Source organism: Cheilinus undulatus, linkage group 4, assembly GCF_018320785.1.
Source record: "Cheilinus undulatus linkage group 4, ASM1832078v1, whole genome shotgun sequence".
NCBI lineage: Eukaryota > Metazoa > Chordata > Actinopteri > Labriformes > Labridae > Cheilinus > Cheilinus undulatus.
In genome coordinates, this window is record NC_054868.1 from 49,408,616 (window position 1) to 49,435,751 (window position 27,136).

Genomic DNA, 27,136 nt, shown 5'->3' on the forward strand with positions numbered 1-27,136 from the left:
ATGGGAGATGATAGACAAAGGGACAGTTGCAACCAATTTATAATATTTATTTTCTTTCTTTCTGAATGTATATTACAGTGATGTGAAAAAGTATTTGACCACTTCTTGGTTTCCTAGGGTTTGCATATTTGTTGCACTTTAATGCTTTGGAAAATAAAACAAGTTTCAATCTGACAAAGATTACCCAAGTAAATTCAAAATACTAATTCATTCATTATGAGGGAAAAACATCCGAACCTACCTGGCTCTATGTGATAAAAAGTAATTGCCCATGAATTAACTGTGGTTACCTATGTTATTTGGAGAGTTCAGTTTGACTAGCCACACCCAGCCCTGATTTCAGCCAGATGTGGAAGTGAAAAGATCTCAAGAAGCAACACAGCATGCCACCATCTAAAGAAATTCAGGAGCACATGAGACAATTATGCAAAAAAAACCCAAAACAAACAAAAAAAACAAATCAGGTAAGGGGCAAATAGTTTTTCACAGCACTGTATATAATCCTTCAAAAGCACATTAGAAATGGGGCCAGACCCTGAGACCTATAGTGCTGACATACTCCAGTTAGTTGGGTGATGGGTTCTCATCGACCGAAATTTCTCAGAAAGAGACGGAGAGGGAGAGAAGGTGCTGATAATTGCAAATAAGGCAGTGTGCAGGAGGATTTTTATGTCTAGAAATAATATCTTTATCTGGATGTGTCGAGTAAATGTGATGAGATATGTTTGACTTGCATTGAGACAAATACATTTGCTTAGATTAGAGTTTTTGTACTGCGTCAGTACTTGAATACTTGAAAACCTATTTTTCTATTCTCTCTGAAAGATGTCGTTTTGACTCCATGATGAGTATGTTTCTACTTCTTTGTACATAGCAGTCTCATTTTGTCTCCGCTAAGTAAACAAGAAGGAAAAAGTGTTATTTATTTGTTAAATGAGATTATTCATTTATAAAGAACTGAGTACCAGGTTAACAATATTTTTTAATTTCTTTTAATAAGCTTGTCATGTAAAATCCATCAAGTTTACCTTTAACATGCTCTGAAATCCAGAGTAGCTGACTGTTAATTCAAATGTTATGTGGACTGTGCACACAAAACTGTGCACATCGGTATGGTTGCCCATGTTTTCTGTCTATGTGGTGTAGAGTCCATTGAGACAGGAGGTGGTTGGGGAAAAGAGGCTTGTTCTTACTAAGAAGTGCACTAGCGGTAAACCAAGGTCAAATCTATCTTTAATGCTTATCATATATAGCTCTGTAATAAACACTCACTAATGACTTCATTAGGTACACCTGTTCATCTGCTTATTAATATTTACATCACATCAGCTAATTACATGGTGGTCTTTACTCCAGGTTGGGAACCAGCGTACTAGTGGAAGCCTCTTTTGTGCATCCAGAAATAAAAATTAATAAAGAAAAGAACAAACATCAGAAAATATACTTGGGTGGCCGTAAATATACCTGGGTTGCCAAGCCATGCTCTGTCTTTCACACTGATGTGATTGGTTGATCAATATTTTGTTTAATAAACAGTTGAACGTGTACCTAATAAAGTGGCCATTAGTGTAGATGTAGATATTGTGTCTACACACAAAGGTAAGACAGAAATTATGAGCTAGCAGAAAATATTTTGATAAAATGTTGAAGGCTACCTAAATTTATAACCTGTGTTTTATATTTTGTATTTAATGATAATTCTACTTTGGTACTGCTCTTGTATTTTCTTTTATTCCAGTTCAGTTATAAGGTTTCTTTATTATCAGTAGCCATGATTTTAAATTTGCAGTGCTGATGATACGTTTTTGGTATGTTTAATCTAAAACGTGATTACGATGTCATTTTTAAATTATTTATACATTCTACATGGAGCAACTTAGTTACATAGAGTAACTCTCCTTTATATGACTTAAAGGGGTGAAACACATGAAAGCTGTTGAGCAGCCTTTACAGTCCTAATGCTTGTGTCTTTTGTATTTGTGACGATAACTCACAGAGGAAGCTAACAGTCATTTTCATAAATGCTCACTGTTTTTAAGGTTTTATGCAAATAGACAGCACATTTACAGTTTAAGTATTCCCCTAATTACATATCAAGATGTATTGTTCTTTTTGTTTTTTTAAAAAAAGGCTTGAAGACACACAGTGTTCAATGCCATTGTTCATCGTTTCCTTTAATAATAAACATTTTTATCTCACATTCTGCCTGAGGCATTCTATAAAACTTTCAAATGTCACTGCTTACTTATGAGTCAAACTGGGCTGTTTGTCTGATATAGTAATTAAAACATTAATGTTTATTGGTTTATCAGGTCCTAACAAATCACCTGTGATAAATTTCCTCATTCAGAACAACCAAAATGAACATATTTAACAGTTTCAAAAAGACACCGAGCAAGAGTGTTGTCCAGTGATCTCTTAACTAGTGCTGTGAAAATAATGGAGTTTCAATTTTAGTGGGAGTGGGAGTTTCCTCCCACAATCATGATATTGAGGTAATCAATTGTGATCAGAATATCTGTCAAAATAATTGTGATAATTATTTTTGCCATAATCAAGCAACCATGCTCTCAGCTTTATCCAGGTTAGTTATTCATATTTCCGGTTTTGTTTTTTTTTTTTTTTACCTTGCAAAGGATGAAGTGTCTGGATTTCATGGCGCTCTTCAGATAGAACCACCAAAAAATCTGAAACATTCGTTTCCAGTCTGAGAACTGATCGGACCAATCATCCTCACTTGAGGAGAACAAGGCTATAGCCAGGCAAGGCCACCTATTAGGTGGGATAAAGGGGAGAGCTTTCCCAGCCCAGCCGAGTGGGGGGGGCATGGAGGTCAGCAAAATCATGGTCCATTGTAAAGTTAATCTGTGACAACTTCATTTTATCTTTAACCTGAATAATAACCACTCTTATCAAAGCAACAAAAATGATTTTTATTTATTTTTGCTAAAGTACAATAGCCTTTTACAAATTGTAAACTTCCTTTTCTTAAAAAAGAATTACCTTCTTTGAAAATTATAACAATGTGGATGGGCACTAAACCATTTGGAAAATATCAGCATTTGCAGCTAGGCCATGATGTGCAAAAACCTAAGGATGCCAAAAAAATAAAGAGAAAAAAAGGATACAAAATAGGAAAAAATGGCAAAAATGGGTTACAGGTATGTAAAAATGAACTAAAAGTGGCAACTACTGGCTAAAAAAAAAGTGGTGAAAAGAGGCGAGTTGGGGTAAAAATGGCAAAACTTGGTTACAGCAATTTGGCAAAATTTCTTACAAATAGAAAAATAGGGCTTAAAGTAGCAAAATGTTTCCAAGAGCCAAAAATGTGGCAAAATTGAGTTAAAAATGAAAAAAAATGGTTACAGAAATGCAAAAATAAGGTGAAAAGTGTTGAAAACTTTAAAGAAGCAAGAAAATAGTTTGAAAGTGTTAAAATTGGCATAAATGGGTTAAAGAGGCAATGATGGGCAGATAAACTGGTTCAAATATGCTGAAAAAAAAAGTGGGAAAAATGTAACCTTGTAAGGCAGATGGATTCGCCCGTTTATGTGTTTCTCACTGATGAATCCATCTTGCATAGCTCCTATCTGAACTGTTTGGCCCAATTAGAAAGTGACAGGACCAATCAGCGACGAGGGGCAGTACTTTCGGTCGCGTTGGAGTCGTGACGTAAATAAGAAGCAACAAGAGGCCAGTTTGAATTATGGCAGAAGACATTAGCGTGGATGCTGCTGAAGTGTAAGTTTTATCAGAACTTGATAACATTTCTTCATTGAAAGAAGAAAGAACAGCAGTGAGTTGTTTTCTTTTCAAAAACGACAAAAGTCATGTACTGACATGTCTACAGTCACCATGGTTCACGATATGCAGTTCTATATGGAGTTTACTCCTTCAGTAGGGGCACAACTCAGTAACAGCTATGTCACGTGTTTTGTAGCTCTGATTGGCCCATAAAGAAGTGACAGACAGAATCTTCATCCAATCACCCTCTGAGTTTTTTTTCAAAGGCTCTGCCTTTTCTCAAACGCTGTATATGAGTGGATATCCAGGTGGCTGCGTGCCAGGTTAGGAAAAATGGGCTTAAAGTGAAAAGAATGGGCATAAATGGGGAATGAGGTCAAAAATTAATTTAAAAAAACAAAAACTGTGGCAAAAATGAGCCTACAGTTGAAAAAGGTGCCAAAAATTGGTGGAGACGTTGTTGAGAAGGGGTTGAAAGTTGCAAAAATTGTCTTTAAGTTGAAAATGTGGCAAAAATCAGCAACAACTTAATTGGAAAAAAGGATTTAGGATTAAAAAATTAGCAAAAAAAGGAACAAGACTGAGTTAAAAGTAGGAAAAAAGGTTGTGACTGTCATTTTCCATTTACAGTTGTTACAGTTTTCTCTTAGCAGCAGAGTTGCAGAGACTTCTGATCCGGCAGCTGTTTGGTCCGGATGAGATAACTCAGTGGCTGAATGAAACAGCTCATGGACAGAGCCATGGCGGCCACACAGGTGAAGAATGAGTAGGGCCTGAGAGCCTCAGGACCATAATCCCTGAGTACGTACTCTATAACAGGGGGGATATAGTGGACGTTGATGAGCACAAAAGCAGTCAGTACTATTTTAAATGCCCGCTTCTTCACAGGGTGGACTTCTTTCTTACTGGGCCCGGCTTGGTGGAGAGACTTGAGGATCAGGATGCTGCAGGTTGATATGGTCACTATGATGGAGCTCTGAAGCACCATAACTACTTTCCACTTGAAAAAGGACTTTATCTTCACCAGAATACAACAACCAACAGTTATGACACCCACCATCAAGCATAACGAGAGTCGAAGTTTGGGATCCTTGAGCCGTAGGAAGACCAGCGGCTGGCAAACGGCCATGTAGCTGTCTACACTCAACATGCAGAGCAACAACGGTCCTCCTGCTTGGTTTAAACCCCAAGCAAGGAAGTCAGCTGCCTCCAATGTTCGAACAAACAGCAGTCGGATGTACTCCAGGACAACCATGACGCTGAACAGGAAGTCATAAAGCGCCAGGTTGAATGTGAAGATCTCTGAGGTGGAGCAGATGCCGGGTTTACCCAGGAGGAGTCGTATGACCAGAGCATTGCTTGGTAACCCCAGCGTCGGCACCGTCACCACAGTGGGCAGGAAGTACCAGATGAGTTCACTGACATCTTGGCCTCTGTCCATCTGATTACTGGTGTTTGCACTCAGATTTTCCATCACTCTGGCTGAAATGTCAAAAGGCAAGTCTGTCAACAGAGAGGAAACTTTGACTAATACTACACCTTTAAAGGCGTTAGACTGAAAACAAGTCAAACATTAGCCTCATCTTTAAGGGTGCCATAAGGGAGGGAAAAGTTCTGGCTGATAGGGGCACTAAAAATATGACACTATTTCTTAATCTATTAGCATGAGACGGCCTTACTACCAATTTAATACAATCTTTTCTTTTTTAAAAGTAACATTCAGCTGAGGCTGATTGGTGAAACATGATCTATATCTAGATACATTTTTTGCAAAGAAAGAACAAATTATTGTCAAAATACCAAAGTTATAGACTTCTATAAAAAAAAACATATTGGTAACGTACAAGGTCACCCATAAGGAGAGGGATCTGACTCTCATTCCTAAACCACTCCACCACAACCTAAACCCCTAGCCTAACCCTTGCCAGAAGTATATTCAAAATTTATTTTGAACTTTTTTTGACTGTATATCTGTCCTGACAGAGGTGGTGTTTGACAGCAGTGGTCAGTGAAAGTTAGAAAAATACACATTAGTGCATCCTACATTTAAGCAAATATAACCAAAACTAAATACTCACCATTCTTTTTAAAAGGATCAGAAGTACCAAATAAATGTTAAGTGCTTCATAATGTAGATCACCATTTCTTAATATTGTATTTAATATGAGAAATCTTTTGTTTTTCTTAAGTTGTAGGCATGCCCATAGGACCTAACTGTAATGCTGTTTTTGTTGGATAGCATATCTATGCAAGGATCAGCAACAAACTTTTTCAGTCAGCAGTAAAAGCTGGGCTTTTCTAGTGTTTAACCTCCTGAGACCTGAGCTTTTGTTTGGAATGAATTTTAATTTTCTCTCACTCATTTGGGATAATTTGGACCTCATGAGTTTGCCTTGACTTTGAACAGGAATTAATTTTGATCAAAAAAGAAGTCCAATATCAAAACCCTGAACTAATAAACTTAAAACTAAACTTACAGATAAATAATCCTCAAAATGTTTCGATGAAATGTTATCATAAAGCTTGTATTTTAATGAAAAATTTCATCAAAAATTCTATTTACCTTCCTGAGAAATTCTCAAAGCAAATTCTTCAAAACGTCAGATATATTCCCTAAAATTGCATGAAAAATGATGAAAAATTCCTTCAAATATGCAAACTTATTCCTTAAAAATTCCATTAAATTCTGGAAATTTCAAATTTCAATTCCAACTCAAATTCCCAAAATTAAAAAATATATGTCCCAGTTTCCAAATAAAAAATGAAGCAAAGTTTCCCCAAATAAGTCAAGTAAAATGAGCAAAAAACTAGAATTATTTTTTTTTCTAAATTGATACAAAATAAATGAAAATTAAAAAAAAAAAATCTTCTGAATATCCAGAAACAAAACCAGATTTTTTTATGTGAATCCTCAAAAATGTCAATACAAAAACACTTTCCATGAAGCTGAAAATATACAAAAATCTCCCAGATTTTTCATGAAAATTCTGGAAATTTCCCATGATATTTTCCCAAAATTATACATGCAAATTCCAGAAATTTGTTAGCAGATTCTTCTGGTATTTCAAATGAATAACTCAAACTTCAGTGGAGAGTATAGACAATTTTTTCAAAAATTCTAACAGTAGAAACTGCTCTTATGGTGTCAGAAGGTTAGGGTGTAACGTCCTCATTTGTGCATGCAGGGTCTTAGGAGGTTAAGCCAAATGTGATGTCTTTTCATAGAGCCCATTGCTTCTGACAGCACCCCTGCTGTTTTTACATGAGTTTGACCATGGAGTAATTCATAATTTTTCAAGTTGGTCAGCTGTGAATGTTCAATCATCAAGATATGTGGGTGAAGCTTGGCTTTTTTGGTGGTGGTGGGACTTAATGTGATGCCTTATCATGGGGCCCATTACTCCTGACAGCACCCCTGCTTTTATTACATAAGTCTGAACATGGATTAGTTTATAATTTCTCCCAGTGGTTAAGATATGACTATTTAATTATCCAGATATGTTGGTGAATAAGTTGTTGTAGCTGGGCTTTTGTGGTGATACTTCTTTTCATGGGCCCGTTGCTCCTGGCAGCACCCTGCTCCTCTTCTACAAATCTGAGCATGGATTAATTTATAATTTTAAGTCAGTTAAGTTGTTAATGTTCAATCATCTAGATGTGTCTGGGAAAATGTTGGTGAATCTGAGCTTTTCTGGTGTCCAAACCTAGTGTGAAGTCTTTTCATGGGGCCTATTACTCCTGGCAGCACCCCTGTCCTTCTTACATTAGTTTGACCATAGATTATTTTACGATTACTGGAGTTGGTTAAGCAGTGGATGTTCAGTCTTCCAGATATGGTGGTGAATATGTTTGTGAATCAGGGCTTTTCTTGTGTCTGAACCTAATGTGATGTCTTTTTAGGAGGCCCAATAAACCTGGCAGCACCCTTGCCCTTCTTGCATACCTCAGATTTGGTTATAATTTTTCAAGTTTGTTCAGATGTGAATGTGCAATCATCCTGATATGTTAGTGAAGCCAAAGTTGTTATATCCGCACCACTCAGTGAATCTAAGTGCTCTCTCAAAAAGCTTTATTTGATTGCACCTTACCCCCAGTACAACCCAGGCACAGCAACAGGATCAAGAAATGTTGATGGCCCTATGTAATTATGGCTGGCCCTGTTCAAATCGATTTAAACGGTTTCACCTTCTTGCAGACTACCATGTTGTATTCCTTTTTTAAGGAAATGAGTTTGCCACATGTAGCACACAATAAAAACAGCACATCTAAATCATGCAGCTCTTAAATGCACAATGCAGAAACAGGATCCTGTTCATCTCCTGCTATTCTAAAGACTATTCTTTTATTTAAATAGGGAAATCTTCTGTTTTTAATGATAAAGATTTTTGTACTGATGGTGCCAAGGGGAGTATAGATGGAGAAGAGTGGGGCTGCTGCTGTCTGTTTGAGTTTGTATCATCAGAAACAGCTTGATTTTTGCTTCTAAGATAATGTAAAGGGAATCACATAGGACTGAACTATCAGCTCGTCTTTCCTATTAGATTTTTTTGTTTCATTAAGACACCTAATTCCAGTTATGAACTCAGATGCAACTCTCAACAGATGCAGTGCTCAAGTCACCGATCACTGTATTATATCTTACTTTGTCATCATATTGTATCGTTTCATGTTGTATTTTAAAATAGTGACATGTCATTTTTTGTGCCATTGTATCATACTGTTTTAAAATATCTTAGCTGCAAAGTTTCCTATTATGTAAGGTTTTAAAAATTGTCCCCACAAGAGAACACCAAACAAAAAATATGTTCGATTTTTTCTCATGAGCTTTGATTAATGACTGTTAAGAAATTGCAATTTCTGGATGCAAATCCTCAAGTTTTACTGTTGCTTTTTGCATGCCAGTTAATTTTTTTTTCACTTAGAATATGGTCTCAAGTTACTTGAAAACTCAAATACCTATTTTGGACAAATAAGAAGCATTACAGCTTTCACCTAAGACTTTGCAGGTACATTACCTGTCCCAGTTAGGTCTAGGATATAAAATACCAAGAGTCAGAAACTTGCCGAGTCCAATGTAAATAAGCTATTAATAATAAAATATGTACTAGGACTGGGAAATAATTTGCAAATTACATTAAATCGCAATATGGCCTGCAATTTTCAAATCACAGAAGGTGCAACATTTCTTTAACCTGAAATTTGTGTCAAAATACCAGTTTAAAGGTTTATTTTTGGGCATTTTGTGCCTTTATTTGATAGAGGAGAGGATAGTGGATAGAGTCGGAAACAGGGAAGAGAGCGGGGAGAGACATGCAGCAAAGGGCCCCAGGCCGGACCCGAACCCGGGCCACCCACGCACATGGGTCACGCCCCATCCATTCTGCCACCTGCGCCCCCAAAATACCAGTTTAGATTTTTTTTTTGCAGCAGAGATGTTATGCATTAGATATGTTGCAATCATTCTAGTGCCCTATTTTTAGAAAAGTGTTAAAAATCCTGTTTTCTTCAATGTTGTATGTTTTTCTTAGTAAATATATGAGAATTATATAAAAATGATCATTCCCTTTGATATAACAGTTCATAACAAATGTGCAAAATGAGTAAGAAAATCATCAAAATTTAATATTTTTAAAAAACTGTTCTGCCCTAGTTTAATCTGATATTGTGTTGGTTATAGTATAGAATGAATTATTGCTTGTTTTTGTTGTAAAATGCATGAGATGAGGAACAATAATCACTTATTAAATTGCAATCGCAATATTGGGGGAAAAATTGCAATTAGATTATTTTCCCCAGTTGTTCAGCCCTAATATTTACACACATTTTTCTCGCTGTGCTTTGTCAGAATTCCCAACCTTTTCTAATAACTGTAAACTGTTTCTCTTTGTATGCTAACTATCTTAATAATAAACATGTAATAACATGTTTTAATAAACATTTTTTCACTTACCTCTGCAGGTTTTGTGAGTTAGGTGAAGATTTAAGCACTTTTACTGTTGTCCTTGCACCCAGAGCTCACCATGCCCCATCACTGTCTTTTAGTCCTGGTGTTATGTCTGCAGTCACATCTAAATACACTTTAATCATACAGTCTCCACTTTGCATGCCGAATTAATCAAATTCCAGGTGCTCTCAGTATGCTCTGTCTAGCTTGGAAACATGATGCAAATACACCTAAATGCTGCACATTCAAATAGGTTATTATTTCTAGCACACCTCTGTTTTGATAGTATGTTATTGAATGTGTGGTCATGACACACTGTTTTTATAGTCTTTAAGCATGGACAGCAACCTCTTCTAAACATACCAAGTCTCTAGGAAACAAACATTATAAAAGTAAAATCCCAGCTTGTGCCGGTGAGGATTTATAAAAAACACTCTGAACTCTGTGGGAATTCAGCTAATTTTATTTCATAATTTACCTTTATTTTTTTCATTAGCTTCAAAGATATTGGTTTTGGACTGTAATGTATTACAGCATTAAACCCTCTTCTTGTGCAGTGTTTCCTTTTTTTTCATGAGTAACACCAACTATTCCTCCATCTTTTGGCTCCTAATATTCACATAACAGTAGGGGATGGAAAATCACTTTATTTTTTGCCAAATTTCTAAAAAATCATTTAAGCATTGGAATACATTTGGATGAAAACCCCACTAGCCACTCTTAAATCTGGCTGTATGGATGTCGAGGCTTGAATGCAACTGGAATAAAACTGGAGGTCATAAGTTGTCTCAGATGTTTCTTGATTGTCGTTCACTATGGCACACTGCACAAAAATGGAACTCCAGATTTCTAAGGCCAACAGGCTCAGATCTCTAATATAGTAAAGTTGGGCTATAATCATGCAGAATACAGGTCTGACCGTGTGTAAAGTCTCAGACCAAATTTTAAAAATTGTGCTCAACTGTATGCAGATGACTGTCTGAAGTCTCTCTATTAATGCCTATCCATTAACCTTGCAAAGCAGATGGATACGCCCCTTTCCTTGTTTTTCACTGGTGAATCCATCTTGCAAAGCTCCCATCTGAACCGTCTGGGCCTGGTTAGAAAGTGACAGGACCAATCAGTGACAAGGGGCAGTACTTTCAGGCGCGGCGGAGTTATGACGTAAGCAAGCAACGAGAAGAGACCAGTGCAATTATGGCAGAAGAGCTCAGCATGGATGCTGCTAAAGCGCCAGTTTTATCAGAACTTGATGACATTTCTTTGTTAAAAGAAGAACAAAGAACAGCATGTACTGACATGTCTATAGTTGCCATGGTTCGTGTTATTCCTCGGTAGCTGTGCACGTGCACCTCGGTCGCGGCTACATTGTGTGTCTTTTTGCTCTGATTGGCCTGTAAAGGTGTGACAGACAGAACCTTCATCCAGTCACACTCCAAGTTTTTTCCAAAGGCTCTGCCCTTTCCCAAAAGCTTAGTATTGACGGTTTTCTGGCGTGTCAGGTAACCTATCCATGGGATCCATGTGTGTTTGAAACATGTTTATGATAAATAACAGCGAGGGAAAAATAATTTCTCCAAAGATTTGTCAGCATTCCGATGCTGGCAGCCTTTCACTGCTGTATGATGAGACTACTTTGCAGTATCTTAAATATGGTAAAAATTGCTCTGATCTATGAGTAAATATTGTGAACCTGAGGATTTAATAGTAGAGTTATTCACTGTAGTGACCAATAGATAATGCTGATAGAAACTTTTGAATGCCCACATTTAAAACTGACGTGTGATGAATCACAGCCACCTTTACATTAAATTTCCTTGTGGTATGATGTATGTAGATGAAATGTTACATGTTTAGGACTGCTTTGCAGTCAACCAGAGAAATAACACCATCGGCATACAGGGAGGCATGAGCAACAACTCTAATGAAACTGACTTCATATTACTGATTTGACTCCTTCGGCCACAGCTTTGCCTGTCATTAAATGAACAACCTGTTCTGCTGTTATGCAACTTCTCTTTGTATTTATGATAAAAGAATTATTCCAAATGCTGGCTTTCTTTGACTGCACCGAAATATTTGAGGTTTAGGATTGAAAAGGCACAAAGCAAGGCTGAAAACAATCTGGAGATTTTTAATTCTCCTTTTGATAAATGTACCTAGTTGTAGCTAAATGTTGGAATGTTTATGAAGCTTTATGAAGTCCATTTGCCATGTGGTGAAATTCAAAACCTACACCATTTGATAGCACCGTTTGGAGTGCGACAGCTACATCACACTGCTACAACATCAAAATTTACATGAGGTGAAAAATTCAAAAGCACAAAAAAAGAGCTGTCTTATGTATGCTGTTATTTATCACTGCATTGCTTATTATTTGTTGCTTGCTTTGACTTGTTTGAAGGTTGTATTTATTTATTCCTTCATTTTATTCCCTCACCATCAATCATTATAATTCCAATAAAGCCAGAGCTCAGTGTTCAACTAATTCCAGGCAAGACTTCCTTTTCTGTGTGGCGCTTATGTCTGAAACGTGACACCAGAGCATCTCAAACTTCCTGTTTCCACCAGAACAGAAAAATGCAGTTTTACAATTCTTCTGGTCCATTACAAATGGCCCTTACATCATAACTTACCATGGTAAAATGATGAAACTCACACATTATATAGGGTAACAATTGTGCTAAATGTCACGACAGGTGTCACTGTGTCAGATTTCTTCCAATTACTGCAATTTTAGCGTGAAAATGGAAGCACCATATTTGATCATATGCATGTTTAAAAGTGTGTCTGTGCTCAGGCATTTCATCTAACACACCATGCTAAAAGGTATTTTCATGACAAATGACTCATTACAATGTAGGATTATGGCACTCAGTTGTCTAATAAAAAATTAAAAAGTGATCCAATGGTAAATTTTACTAATTTAAAGAATGTATAAATATTAAAATGGGTGTGATTTCTTTTAGGTTTTCTGGTGGAAAGAAAGAAAAAAGAAAATTAAATGGTATGAATAACGAAATATATGTGATTTTAGTCTGTTTTTACAACAGTATGACAGTACTAATGTACCTTAATGGTGTAAATCAGTGTCATTGCAATCCCTGCTAATATCCACCTAATTCAGTATTTGTAAATTTTTTGTTTCCTGTTGGAATTATAAGATAAAACTGGGGGTACCACCGTCAACAGTTTATTGAAGCCAGTCATGTCTTGCCTCCAAATGAGGTCAGAATCTAAAGTCAACCTCATCAACTACGGCATCCCCAACTTACCACAGACTAGCAGAAAACATGAGAGTGCTATAACCACAAGTCAGTTTCAGCATTCTGGATTCAGCAGCCTGATAGCAGGAGGGATAAATGAGTTAGAGTACCTGTTATTTTTCTTCGGGTGTGACCACATCACTGCAGGCACTGCACCCACTGTGCGAAATACGGGGGGTCTAGGGGGGTCTGAGACCCCTTAATTGACACAAGACACCCCTTGAAACTCTCAACTGCAAAATTTTGGGGGGTCTCTTGAGAAGTATTTATAATGTCATTTTTTTCACTTGCTATTGTCACTACAAATGCCATTTGAAAGCACGTCATGTTTGTTTTAATTAAGTTCATTGTAAAGAATTTATTCACATATAAGAATACGGAAGAATAATGTCTCTGATAAAGCTTCCAAACGTGGGGGGCACTGTTACAAATGCTCCGCAACAATGACCTCGCGTAACCCTGCCATACAGCTTGTGTATTTCTTACCGCTTTGGTTACTCTCCTGAAATTGTGGACTCAGTGTGCTTAAATTCAGCTAAATATGTCAAAGAGAAAGCAGTGTTCTTTGCTTGAAAACTTTGGATTCACATCTAAAAGACTAAACCGAAACAGTGATGAAGATGGAGCAGAGACATCCCGAGCTAATTCTGGCGAGACAGCTGCTAGCACATCTACCGGTGAGTTGGGGTCTCCAAAAAAATCTATTAAACCCGGACTTAATTAACTGATTGTGATAGACCTGCTGTGCTTCATATTGAAATATATATTTCGCCATACATCGGTTGGCTGGGTTCATATGTGCACGTATGCGTGTGTATGTGTGAGCACGTGCCCGCACGAGAGGGTGCGCGAGTGTCCTATTTGGTCACAGAGCAGAGTTGTGCTGTGGTACTGCAGCTGTGTGCAGCTTTGTTGATGATGATGCTAGCCTGGGTGATGTGTGTTTAATGTGCGTGTATGCATTACTTGTGGTCATGTATACTGCATGCCGTGTAAGACTTCAGCCTGATACTGGAGCACTAGTTAGGGTGGACCCCCCGATTGTGGCCGGGTATTTCGCACACTGACTGCACTGATCCGCCTGTCAATCTCCTGCTCCATTCTTCCCTCACTGATGAACAAGACCCCAAGATACTTGAACTCCTCCACTTGGGGCAGGATCTCATTCCCAACCTGGAGAGTGAAAAGTCAGAGGAGAGAATATGGCCAGGCTGATCTGTTATTCCTCTGGCTTTCGGGACCACACAGTGCTTTCACAGAGAGCTAAGTCTCTCAGCTGGACTCCAATCATCTTGGAGCAGACTTTTATAATGCAGTTCAGACTATTTCTGTCCTTTAAAGATAACCCATTGAACCAGCTTTGATTTCGTTTTGCACCGTAATAATGAAAAAATAAATATAAGTGACAAAAATTTAAAAGAAAAAAATATCCACCAATAATATTCTAGGGTTAAAATTTTGCATTTCCAAGTATTTCATTGAGTGCCCTATTAAAGGTTAATATCACTGTAATCAAGGCCTGAAAAACTACAGCGTATGCAGCATTTACACGTCCTGGGTTGCATTCTTAAGTCATTTATTGTTAAGACTTAGTGCAAAAGCATTAGCACACTATAATAATAGTTGTTAGTTATTTTGCACAGATCTAACACAGAGCCGAATAGCACAGATTCAACTCTTTCCTAAACAGATCATAATGAAACTCCTCAAATTTAATTCTTAGTAACATCTAACTAATGGCAGTGGATGTTTGTCGTGACTCTGCAGCCTTGTACCACTGTTGAGGAACATTAGTAACACATTGCATTAGATTTCTCCTTTATCCTGACCTTGCATCACCTGTTTACTTACAGCATTCAGTTGCATCAGTCAGAGCAAATGTTAAGCTGCAGAGCCGTAGAAACATACCTGGGATATAATTACCCTTCTGTTGCATTTACAGGTTACATAATAAAAAGAAACCTACTTATGATGCCCTGAAGCCAAAGAGGGTTCTCATAACAAATGCATGACTCAAACACTGGAGAATATGAAGAGAAAGCCCAGTCAGAATCAACCAAAACATGCCCCAGTGTATCCAAACCATCCAATCACTGGAGATAAACCTTTCTTTGTCCAATCACAACTCGTGTTTGACATAATATTGGAAGAAAAAACATCTTTACCTTAGTGTGGCCCAATCCAACAACAGGAATGGTCCCTGTGGTGAACCATTAAACCCTCGTCCAAATAGTCTGGTGCTACATCCTTTGAAGAGAAGTAGGACTACCTGAACTTTTTGAAGGTAAGATTACTTGGTCTGGTCTTGATCCACAGCTGTAGTAGGGTTTTATCTTTCATTACTCTATACAGGGATTTAAACATGGTTGACTATCAAATAAATACCATATTTTACACTATGATGGAGTCTTTATGTGTCAAAATGATCAAAACAGTAATGTTATTCATCAAAATTAACCACTGACTTCTATTTTGTTCTCAAGGCATCCAAGACTGACTTAAGCCGTGTTCCTCCACCATGTTCAACACCACTCTTTACCCAACTAGCCTCTCTGTGAACTCCACCACCACTGGCGGACCCCACGGCCCTCCGCCGTGGTACCAGTTTCCAGTATGTGCCGCTGCCCCTTACGGCTTCATTTTCTACTTCGGAGTCAAGGTGTTCAACCTGGCTGTGGGGACACCCTGTAACATCCTGGTCATCTGGCAGATTGCAAGTAAGAAAAGTGACTCGTCCACCTCGGACATCTTCATCTTCAACCTGGCCATCTTGGACGCCTACTTCTGTCTGATGACGCCGATAGAGATGACGAACCGGCTTCTGCTGGGCGACAGTCAGATTTGGTACGCTCAGAGGTTCGCGTATGGGATCAAGGATGTAGCACCGCTCTTTCTCGTGAGTTTTTGAATGCTTTAACTTGAAGTGGGGGAATAGTTATCTCCGCCAAGGAAGTTATGTGATCGGCACAGTTTTTAATTTGTTAGTTTGTTTGTTAGTTTGTTTGTTAGCAACATAACTCAAAAAGTCAAGGACAGATTTTGATGAAATTTTCAAAAAATGTCAGGAATGGCATAAAGAAGAACTGATTAGATTTTGGGAGTGATCCGGCTCACTGTCTGGATCCAGGAATTTTTAAAGTATTCTGTATTATTCAGAGATAGGGCTAATGGCGGTGGTCTTTGCTCTCCAAGTGATTTTCTAGTTTTATTATTTGGTGCTTCTATGAAATTTGACAGAAAAAAACATGCCTTTCTCAACCTTTGTGTATACGAGATAGGGTCCTGTGCAGCTCAAAGCACACAGGTAAACTCAAGTAAATCCAATAATTTCAAAGATATGCTTCTAGATCTGAAATACAAAACGTAAAAGTGTGCACAAATATAATTGGATTTCAACCTCAACTTCTGGTCACAACTGTTTCTAAAACTATACTAGTACATTTTAGGCTTTATTCTGTATACCAAACTTTATATACCTCTGATCGTTCTGTAGAATTAGCTTTGTTGTCTGTCTTTTAATTGCTTCTCTTCTTATTCATATAGTATTGTATCACAAGTTAATATCCAGCCAAGCCAGCAGCTAGTCCAGTGTGTTGCCAGCCTCATGTACCAGTTAACAGAGTAAAAAAGCTAACAACTAGTTAAGCCACTAGCCTGTTTAGTATTATTCAAGATAAGTAATGCAAGTAACCAGGCCCAATGGTCTGTGGAGAATACAAACATTTATCCACATTTTGAGATTAAAATTCTGTCTTCTTATTGCTTGCTTTGATCACCATTTTGTGATGAAGTGGCATTTTCAGTGCTATACACTGTTGAATTTGACTTTGAGAATTTGACTTTGTCATACCCTTCTCTCTTTCTCTAATATCCTGAACTACCCAGTGCCCCATCTAAAAAAAAGGCAAAAGTGCAAAGATATCTTTGAATAATAATTCATTATGTTTAATTTGCTTTGTTTGTGTTAAGATTCAACTATCTCCTGTCAAACTTATTTTTTTCTTGCCCTGAATTGCTTTAACATGACTTACCTTCACTGATCTGCTGTTTCAGGTATGTATCTGCCTGGACCGCTACATGGCCGTGGTCCACCCTGTGGTGTTTAGTGGAATACGGGACAACAAGATCCGTATCGGCATTTCTGTGGTGGTCTGGGGGCTCATCCTGGCGTACGGTTTCACTAAGTGCTTCCTCGGAGTCATGAGCGTCAACGAGGTCTTCAGCGGTGTCATCCTCTTTTCGTTCGCCGTCATGGTCTTCTGCAACATCTCTGTCATCTGGGTCCTCAGACGTTCTGTGGCAGGAAAGGAGGAGATGCACCCGGTGAAGAAAAAAGCCTTCAAGATGGTGCTGATCATCCTCGCTATCATCGTGGCCAACTACCTCCCGCCTGTGGCTCTCATGCCCTTCGTGTCTTACTACACGTTCCTGCAGTTCCGCTGCCAGATCAGCATCAGCGTGTTCTCCATCATGGATCTGAGCTGTAGCATCGAGCCGCTCCTCTACATCACAAAGATGGAGCGTAGTAAGAAGCCTCAAGATGTCAAGGTGTGATTATTTAAAAATGTACCGCTTCTAAATTAATCTTACCAAGGATACACCCTCATTCTTACCCTGCAAAACTTTAGAAATGTGTCATAAGAAGCTAAAATGATGAAAATTGCTATTGATCAAACACTGCCTAAAGGGTCTGTCTTTTCGCTGTTTTACTGAAAACTTTTAATGGCAAAAAGTTAATATGTATAAAAGCAGCGAATAGAAACTAAAGTAGCCATGAAACATATCTTAAGACAGTGATTAACAGAAGTTGTTGATGTCTTTATACATGAGGAATTAAGACACAACAAAGAACTGACCAGGCTAGCCTTCATGGTACTAACTAAAAAAAGTTAGTCGGCACAGTTAACTTTTCAGGGCCAATATTAAGGGCATAGCTGGTTCTAGAGATTTCTTTACTGAACACCTAATATGTTTTTCAAACTGGGTGTGTAGAGGAGATTTTATTATCTGCAGATTATAAAATTCAAGCCAATATCTAAAGCCAATTTATAAGACATGCATGTTGGCAGTAATGGTTATGCATTTAAAAAAAATCAGAGGCCCCAACAAAAAGGATCAGGGTGTAATCTATGTTTGTTAGCTTGATGCTAAGAAATAATGAAAATCGCCTTAAGTGGGCCAATGGATCTAGCATTGCTTTGTGCTAATTTTGACACAAGAAACAATTATTTTATTTCACTATACTGGGTTAAAAATAGTGACAGATCATTACCATAACAATGTTCTGTGCAATAGAGCGTTTCTTGAGTTAAGAGAAGTGAAGTTAGTTTTGTACCACCTCAGTTGTGTCACCGGGCATTACTGCTTTCTTCTGCTTTGTTTAATTTTAATTTAAAGGTGCAGTGTGTAAAATTGGGAATATTAGTCACAATTAACAGTCAAATGCTAGATTACAATTCTTACTTCTGGTGTTAACTGTGCAACCAGTGGAATTTTTAAAAATGCATATCTGTTATTTTGTCCCTTCTGTAGTGCCGTAGAGACATGCAAGACGCAAAAATTCAGGACGGCTGAGTTTGTGGAGAGGACCCTCCCTATGTAAGATTTTATGTGTATTTAGGTAAATAAATTCTAATTTAGATAGGCCTGTTTTAGAGCTGGGCAATTAATCGAAAAATAATTGAAATCGACATTTAAAGCCTCTAACCGACGTAAGTCTGCCGTGTCAATTATTTCAATCATTTCCCCTTGTATATCTCTCTCTACTAATGTACCGCCCCCCTTAAAAACAAACTACTGGCTGTGTGGTCATGTGATAGGAAGCCAGATGTCACAGGGCACATAGCCTGCTGGAAACCCAAGAGAAGAAGTCATGTGACACTATCCCATCCAGGCCACTAAAACTCAAACATGACTGTGCAACATGAGCAGCAAAGTTATTTTCTACTTTTTATAAAATAGTATACAAATAATTTATGTTGTTAGCAAGAAATACAAGTTGTTTATTTTCTAATTTTCTTGGAACCTTTCTGGAGCCTTTCCCAGCTGTCATTGGGTGAGAGGCGGGGTACACCCTGGACTGATCGCCAGTCAGTCGCAGGGCTGACATATAGAGACAGACAACCAGGCACACTCACATTCACACCTATGGCCAACCTAGAGTCACCAGCTAACCTAATAAGCATGTTTTTGGTGGTGGGAGGAAGCCGGAGAGAACATGCAAAATCCACACAGAGAGGCCCTGACTGGGAAGCGAACTGGCAACCTTCTTGCTGTGAGGCAACGGCACTAACCACTGCGCCGCCACTCATTATAATGATGTGGATCATATAACTGCTGAAATAGCTAATGACATTATTCTCAAAATGAAGGCTGCCATAGGTCAGCATCAAAACAGTAATTAAATCCCGGACATCACAAAAGCTTTCATCAATATTTTTCAGGCTATGTTTCTAGTATAGTAAAGCCAACTAGCCCGGCATTAACGCCCTCCTTCTTTTTCCTTTAATGGTTCTTTGCCTTGGCATCAAATTACAAAGTGAAGTTTATTTAATTTTAATTTAATACTTTTATTGATCAAAGAAATACATGAAACGTTAAGGTTACATAATTATGATGTTGATAATCACAACAAAGTTTACCTTTATGAGAGTAAAAGCAGACAGTTGACATGATCAGAAGAAAATAAGGAACATTTAACTGGCTGTGGTTAATACTACAAATCTCATATTCATTAAAGATCATCTAAATATAGAGAGCTCTACCTGACTCCATGATGACCTGAGGAGTACGATTAGAAGCCTGAAAATATATTAAAAAAACTGGTAGTAGCCGCAGCCTGCTACAGTTTGACAGCAAAGATTTAAAAAACAGAGATAATTCATGTTAGGAGATGAGTTTGTTGTCTTCTGTTTCCACAGTAATGACTGTTAAAAACCCTCTTCATTAACTCACAGGTCTGTTTGTGTCCATTTCAATAACAGCCTGGGGCTAAAACTGGTTTACAGAGCACAGATTGAGCATTTATCCAGTCATTAATTAAGCCTCATAATTAGGAATCCTCTGTGGGACCAGTTAGCATCAGCTTAATGAGTGGGCATGCAGATTAGCTAAACTGTTAACTGACTAAATACAAAACAGTTATTAATGGAAGATAAATACACGCTTTAAAGATTGTTTTGCTCTACAGCTGTTTTGTTGTCTTAAAGAGAATGGAATCTAGTAACTTTAAAGCTGTTTTTAAATTATTTTAATGAAGAAAATGATGTGAATGTGGTTTAGCAAAAGCATGTGATGTAACTTTTATCTGTGGAGTACCTTTTCTTTCTTCTGATAAATGAACATTTCTTTGGTCTCATTTAGAATAAAACAAAATGAATGTATAAAAGGTGTTCATAACTTTTTTCTGTACTCTGATAATGACAGAACTGATATTCAAAATCAATTTAAACATTCAAGAATGGAAGTAATCTAAATTTAATCATCATTCATTACTGATAGAAATGTTTCTGACCTCAAAGCCGGTCTTTCCAGTCTTAGATGTAACATGACATTTATTTTATAGGACCAAAATAAAAAAAAAAAAAACCTTTAGGTTGATTATGAAAATTGGGATGATTATTTAGTCATTATTCAGCAGCTTACAACAATTTTCACAGGATCAAGTATTCAATCTCAGTTCTGTGTTCACACAGTGATTATGACCGCTTGCAGACTTTTCAGTTGGTATAACTGTGCAGTAACTTATAGACCAATTTGTCTTTTTGCAGTGATGACACGTTTTGTTGGTGGAGCCTGACTGCTGGCAGAAAGTTGGCAGGTGGTACTCTGTAGGCAAGTCATCAGAAAGTTTTGTGCCAATTATTTCAATGTTTTAGCAGCAAACAACAAATTGCCTTCTAATGACAAGCTAGTTCTTAGACAAAGTTTGAAGTTTCCTAAGCTAAACTCACTGATGGCTCATTGGCTCAAGGCCAAGTCCACATGTACGCGATATTTTTGAAAACAGAGGTTTTCACTTTGCGTTTTGACCTTTTGAACACAAGCTAAATGTATTACTTTATCTTCAGAAATAAACTTTTGAAACATTCCTTTGACAGTGTTTACATTTACTATCTGGACTGTTGAACTTAACTGTTAAAAAATGCTTTCTGTCAGGAGGACCTGCTCAAATAAGTGTGAGCTGCACAACTTTTAAACTTTCTTTTTGTCAGTTTTAGTCATCACAGATCTATCTCTGTTAACCTTAGTCTAGTTTTTGTCATGGAAAAAGAGGCTGTTTCAGTCAACAAAATTAACACTGCTTGAAAAGTTTACAAAAAAACCCCCAGAAAGACCTTTAAGTTTACAAGGGTGCCAATGAATTTGCACTTTGTAGAAGTAACGTTACTTTTCAAAGAAGAAAAAAAAAAACATTTTTTAAGTTGGGTTATTTTGAAATCAATCAATCTTTGTTTTTAGAGTGCCAATTCATAACCAAAGTTATCTCAGACACTTTTCAAAGAGGGCAGGTCTAGTCTGTGCTCTCTGTTGTGGCCTATAATAATAAAGATATACTGCTCATGAAAGCGGTACTTTAAAAACTTCAGGGTTTTTTTATACTTAATATTTGCATGTGTTGGGTTGAGAACTACAAACTTCAAAACCATCGTTATTCTCTGCCTATTCCTTGATAACCAAGCAGGAAGACTTATGATAACATTTATGCATACCATGTAATCGCAATCCTGAATTGAAATATTGTCCAGTATAATTGCAAATGCACATTATTAGCAGATTGTACAGCACTAAAATGGATGGACGTCTTCATATGCTTTGTGGAGAAAGTTAGCATCCATACCAAAGAAAAACTGAAGGCATACAGATTTCTTGTGTATAAATTTTGTACTTTTCCCTGTATGTATCTTAAGGAACAGAGGGGATCCTTTCATGATTTGAAGTAAATATCAACCTTCAGGTATCAGCATTAAGTCTGAGTAATTTTCACATGTAGTTCCTTTAAACTTTCCTGGCTGGCTTCAGGTCCATCCTCTGATGTCACATATCCAGGATAAGTTTGGTAAAACTGAGGTGCTGTAGGTTTCATGGCATCTTGTCCTGTCCCTGATGATGGCGGTAGGAACAGTGGAATCAACTTGGCATGTGCGTAGTCAATCTCAAAACCCTCAAAAATAAGTCCTACCCCCCAGGCACCTAACCCTCCCTCTAAGAGCTTCGACACCTTCAGGGCTGCCAGCACCAGCTCTTCATAGTCTGATTCTTCAAGTCTGAATATATCCGAGGTCAACGGTTGGCGTGGGACGAGAACGGTAAAACCAGGAGAGTTTGGAAATGGAGTGAGGAAGGCAACATGACCCTCATCCTCCCAGACACGCCACTGCTGCTCCTCGCCGCGAACGATACGAGAAAACAGACCAGGGTGAGCCAGATCATCACCGAGGAAAGTCAGATTATGTGGGGCGTCAGGCTGGGGGAGTTTGGCTCTAATCTTAGTCTGGATTTCAGTCAATCTGGAGTCACTCCATCTTGGAGCAGTCTTAGAAGTACAGTACCCAGGGTCATGGGCGTTGTGCTCCTCTTCTCCTGCCAGGTGAGGGCGCCACTCTGCATCAAGACCATGTAGAGGGAGGACACAGATCTGCGGAAATTAAGATTAATATATACTTTAATCTCAGAGAAATGTCTGTTATTAACATGGCAGTCAAAGTTTTAAAATTTGCTGTCCCCGATTAAACACACAATATCTATTTGCAATATTCTTTGCACAGTGATATATTTTTTCTGAAATCAGAAATAACACAAGATGATTTGACTCATCTGACTGGATGATTTATCAACCAACTGATATACAGATTACTTAGAAGCAAACCAGCCAATCCTCAGGTAATACAAGGTTATACATACCTGTGCAGGTCTTTCTCTATGGGGTCTGCTGACCAGAGCACACCTCCGCACTGCCAGCCTGTCACACAGCAGCTCTGCAACAGCTCTCGCCCCTAACAGCCACGATAAGAACTCCTGCTTCTCCAGGTGGAAGATGCTGCCTCCCAGGCTGCCAGGGGTGCTGCGCTCCAGGATCACAGAGCCTGGGGTCCAGGGCCGGGGATGGAGGTAGGCGACCAGACCCTCGGACTCCCAGATGACGTTACGGCTAAGGGTGGAAGACATTCTGTGAGAATGGAGAGGAGGGAGATATTAGATAGAACAGTATTTAAGTCCTTCATTTGTTCCTTTTAAATTAATAATACAGTTAATCAATTCAAATAAATCTAAAGGAACAGTTATCAAGCATCCCCACATATAATTAGGACACAAAACCTTAAAGTTTTTTTATTTCCCATTGGTAGACATATTTTTTCTTTCCACAGACATGTTTTATGATTAACGCTTTAGACCCTAAAGATAAGATAAGATTTAAGTATTTTCCTCAAGATCCTGCTTAACTACTCATTATCACAGGACATTCTAAGATAATAATACATAAATCTAGATCCCAAAAACATAAAATGCTCAGTATTACAGATAAAAATTGTAAAAGAGAATTTATGGGCACATGTCCTCTTCTGGCTTCCTTAGTTTATGGCACAAACCAACCATCAGACTAGGCAAGAAATTAACTAAAAAAAATCCTATTACTAATTTTTAACTCATTTAGATGTTCAATAGTTGTGATTCTGGTGGAATTATAAAGAAAAACAAGTGCTATAATTAGTGAAACTATGTGATTTTAGTCAGTTTTACACCATTATAACAGTTTAAATGGCATAAATCAGTGTTAAGTTTAACTGTGAGCCTCATCACTGCTAAATATCAGTTATTCAATATTTGTGATTTTTTTAAGGTTTCCCACTGGAATCATAAGATAAAACTGGTGATTCTCTCTGGTAGCTGGTAGGCCCCTTTACGGTGTGAAGATGACCTCAGCAAAAGATACAGAGTTTCTGACCGACCACTTTCTTCCATGGTACAAAAAGAAGAACCATGCCTTCTGTAGCAAAATTATCTTCATGCATGACAATGCACCATCTCATGAATCTCATACTGTGGAAATAGCTCTGTGTCATTGGCTGCTATGGGCATAAAAGGAGAGAAACTCATGGTGTGGCCCCCATCCTCCCCTGACCTCAACCCTATTGAGAACCTTTGGAGCATCCTCAGGCTAAAGATCTATGAGGGTAGGAGGCAGTCCACATCAAAACTGCAGCTCTGGGAGGATATTCTGACATCTTGCAACGAAATTCAAGCAGAAACTCTCCAAAAACTCACAAGTTCAATGGATCCAAGAATTGTGAAGGTGATGTCAAAGAAGGGCTCCTATGTTAACATGTAACTTTGCCTGTTATAATGTTTTTGATTGAAAAAGCTTTGATTTCAGTAAATATGACCTCCTAATGCTGCAAATTCAATAAATGACAATTTTCAGTTCTTTACAACCTGCGAAATGTTCTGACTCTTACTTGTGCATAATAATTTGGAACACTGCATTTCAAGGTTTTTTTATTTTTGAAAAAAAAACAAAAAACAAACAGTTATTATTGGGAGGTTTGTTCAATAAAATTTGAATTATGCTCTAAACGGTTGACGACTTGAAAATTATACTGTCTGCATTTGTATTGACTATTTAGGAAAATCAGAGAAAAATATCATTTGCGTAATAATTTTGAATGCAGTGTAAGTTTTACTGAGAAGCAGCATGTTGACTCCTCTTTATGGTTTCATAACATACCTCAACAATAATTACATGTACTAAAAGAATATTTTGTATTAAAATAACTGTTTTAATGCACAAGTTAATATTCATTAGACTCTTTGTTTGTTTATATTTTCCACTAACATTTTAATATGCACACACTATGGATTTTTTTTATTTATTTTTTTTGCGGGCAAGGATCCATAAATGGTCACTTTGTTGATCTTGCATTTCACCATAATGGGAAAATATATATATATATTTATGTCTAGGTGACAAAAGTTCAAAAAAAAAAAAAAGTTTTTCCAGTTATTTCAATAAATGCCCTGTGAAAGTATGACTGCACAATGTGTCATTGTGCTGATGACTTTGGCTGGATAACTATTTATGGGTGTATTTCTCTAAATAGAGAAGTTATTTGTTCTGTCATACTACTTTACTAAATTTTCTCATGTGACATCGAGTCATCACAAATGTCACTGGAAGAAAAGTACATGAGTAAATCACATTTATTTCAACTTTCCTTTGAGTCAGACTAACAGAGAGCAGTCTTTAGTTTTGGTGTAACCTGTTTTTGTTTTCTTTTTTAACAGAGATTTCCTGTTAAGGGCAGCTTTGTCATTGTATGATAGTGTTACAGTTTAAAGGGAGACCGTGCTAAGTGAAGACTCTCGCCCTAAAGTTGTGGACGCAACGGATGTTTGAGAGAAGACAGAAAGTGTCCTGATAAATTCCACTGTACTTACAATTATAATTATTATTATTATGTAGAAAAAATGTACTGGGGGCATTTGTTTGGACACTTTTTGTCATCAACATGATGTGAAAAAAACTCCCCGCACTCGACTGAAAGTCGTCACTTAACACGGTCACCCTTTAAACCGTAATACCAACTTTGAGAGTGGAGTTTGGACTAACTGTTCACAGAAAAGTCCGCAGGTTTGCTTTAGTGAAAATTAAGAACAATAATTCAGACACACTCGGCTTACGGTACCTACCTTGCACAAATGAACCTCGTAATCAGCATAAAGTAACGTAGAGTTTGGGGATAAAAACGGACCTGTTTGCTGCTCCTCTCTGCTCGTTGTTTAATGTTGAGTAATAAGCTAAAACAGCAAGAAAGGCGTGGAAAGTCGCTTTTCTTTTCCACATCCGTTAGCGCAGAAAGAAGCCAAACACAAGCATTTCAAAATTATTTCCTGCAGAAGAAACGCATGCCACTTTCTTCCAGTCATTTGACAACAGTTTCTTCTACGTCCTCATACTCATTGATGTTTGGGAGAAACCAGTTCAACCGGGCAATAGCACCAGCTGCTGGACTGGAATACATTTCGTCTCTTGTCAAAAGCTGGACATATTATTAGCTAATTCAATTTTACGATGAATTTACAGGATGTTGTCCGGATATTTACAATGTCAGGGTGATTTTTATGTGAGATCACATCCTGAGCACTGTCGATGTGCCCTTGAGCAAGGCACTGAACCCCCAACAGCTCACGGCAGCACTTTACTAAGGAACAGCAGGGCCAACACTCAGTGTGTGTTAGATATGAATTTGAATTTGTAAAAACAACAACAGAGTGTAAAATGTCAATTTCCCCTTCAGGGGATGAATAAAAGTACGACTTTACTTTACTTTACTTTACTTTACTTTACTTTACTTTATTTTACTTAACTTTAAGTCGGTACAACTTTATGGAAAAGTCTGTACTTGATCATGTATCAGCATCCGACAATAAAAAAAAAAAGTAAAAAAAAAATGGAGCGAAAAAAAAAAAACAACTCCCAGATGATAGTTTGTTATGTAAAAGACTTATTTTATAACTCTTATGAGAGACAGAAATTAATAAAGCAGAATGTTTTTAAAAGCTAAGTGTTATTAATATTCTACTTATTTTTTTAATGATTCAGGTGGGGTTCAATTAAAAATATATAATTCTCGTAAACTGAAAAAATGAAATCAAGTGACTGCTCATGACCAGGACCAGGACTCCCCTGAACGTCTACACAGGCTCATGAAAGTCTTTTGACCTGTTGATCTCTCATGGTGTCATGTGATGTTCAGGCACGAGTTGGGATATTTTCAAATTCAGATTTTTTTTCTTTCAAGCCTCATGAGCCTTGAGTAAGTAATATAATATGGAAAATTACAAATAACAGGGTTTTTTTTTTTTTTTTCAATTTGAAACAACGTTTTTGTTGAAGTCTAAAGAAGTTCCAGCAGGGGGCACTGCTGAGCTGCAGACAGTCAATGAGACAAACATGAGGGTAATTCTCGAAGTTAAACCTAAACACAACTTCTGCTCTGAAACCTCTTGCTTGTTTTAACATTTTGTTCACCGTAAGTTTAGTGGGTGTTTGATTTCACCAGAGTGGGGAAACCCTCTTATCTTCATATCACTGCTTGTGCTCAGAAGTTTTACTCACTTCCTGTTTCAACAGAATGTCAACACAAATGTTCTAACAGGAGCCGACGTCTGTGACCAAGTTTCC

General features: G+C 37.6%; 2 protein-coding genes across 2 annotated transcripts; one reads left to right on the top strand and one right to left on the bottom strand.

The window, feature by feature from the left end:
* The first annotated feature begins 15,472 nt into the window (after positions 1-15,472).
* LOC121507793 (G-protein coupled receptor 4-like) lies at positions 15,473-17,508 on the top strand. Its single transcript, XM_041784133.1, has 2 exons — positions 15,473-15,850; positions 17,008-17,508. Exons 1-2 carry the CDS (start codon positions 15,473-15,475, stop codon positions 17,506-17,508), a joined length of 879 nt encoding a protein of 292 aa, XP_041640067.1.
* A 2,076-nt stretch (positions 17,509-19,584) lies between these two features.
* LOC121507967 lies at positions 19,585-25,868 on the bottom strand. The gene is made up of 3 exons (XM_041784399.1): positions 25,642-25,868; positions 22,858-23,122; positions 19,585-22,591 (listed from the first exon to the last, which is right to left on the bottom strand). Exons 1-3 carry the CDS (start codon positions 25,668-25,670, stop codon positions 21,920-21,922), a joined length of 966 nt encoding a protein of 321 aa, XP_041640333.1. The 5' UTR covers positions 25,671-25,868; the 3' UTR covers positions 19,585-21,919.
* Between the last annotated feature and the right edge of the window lie 1,268 nt (positions 25,869-27,136).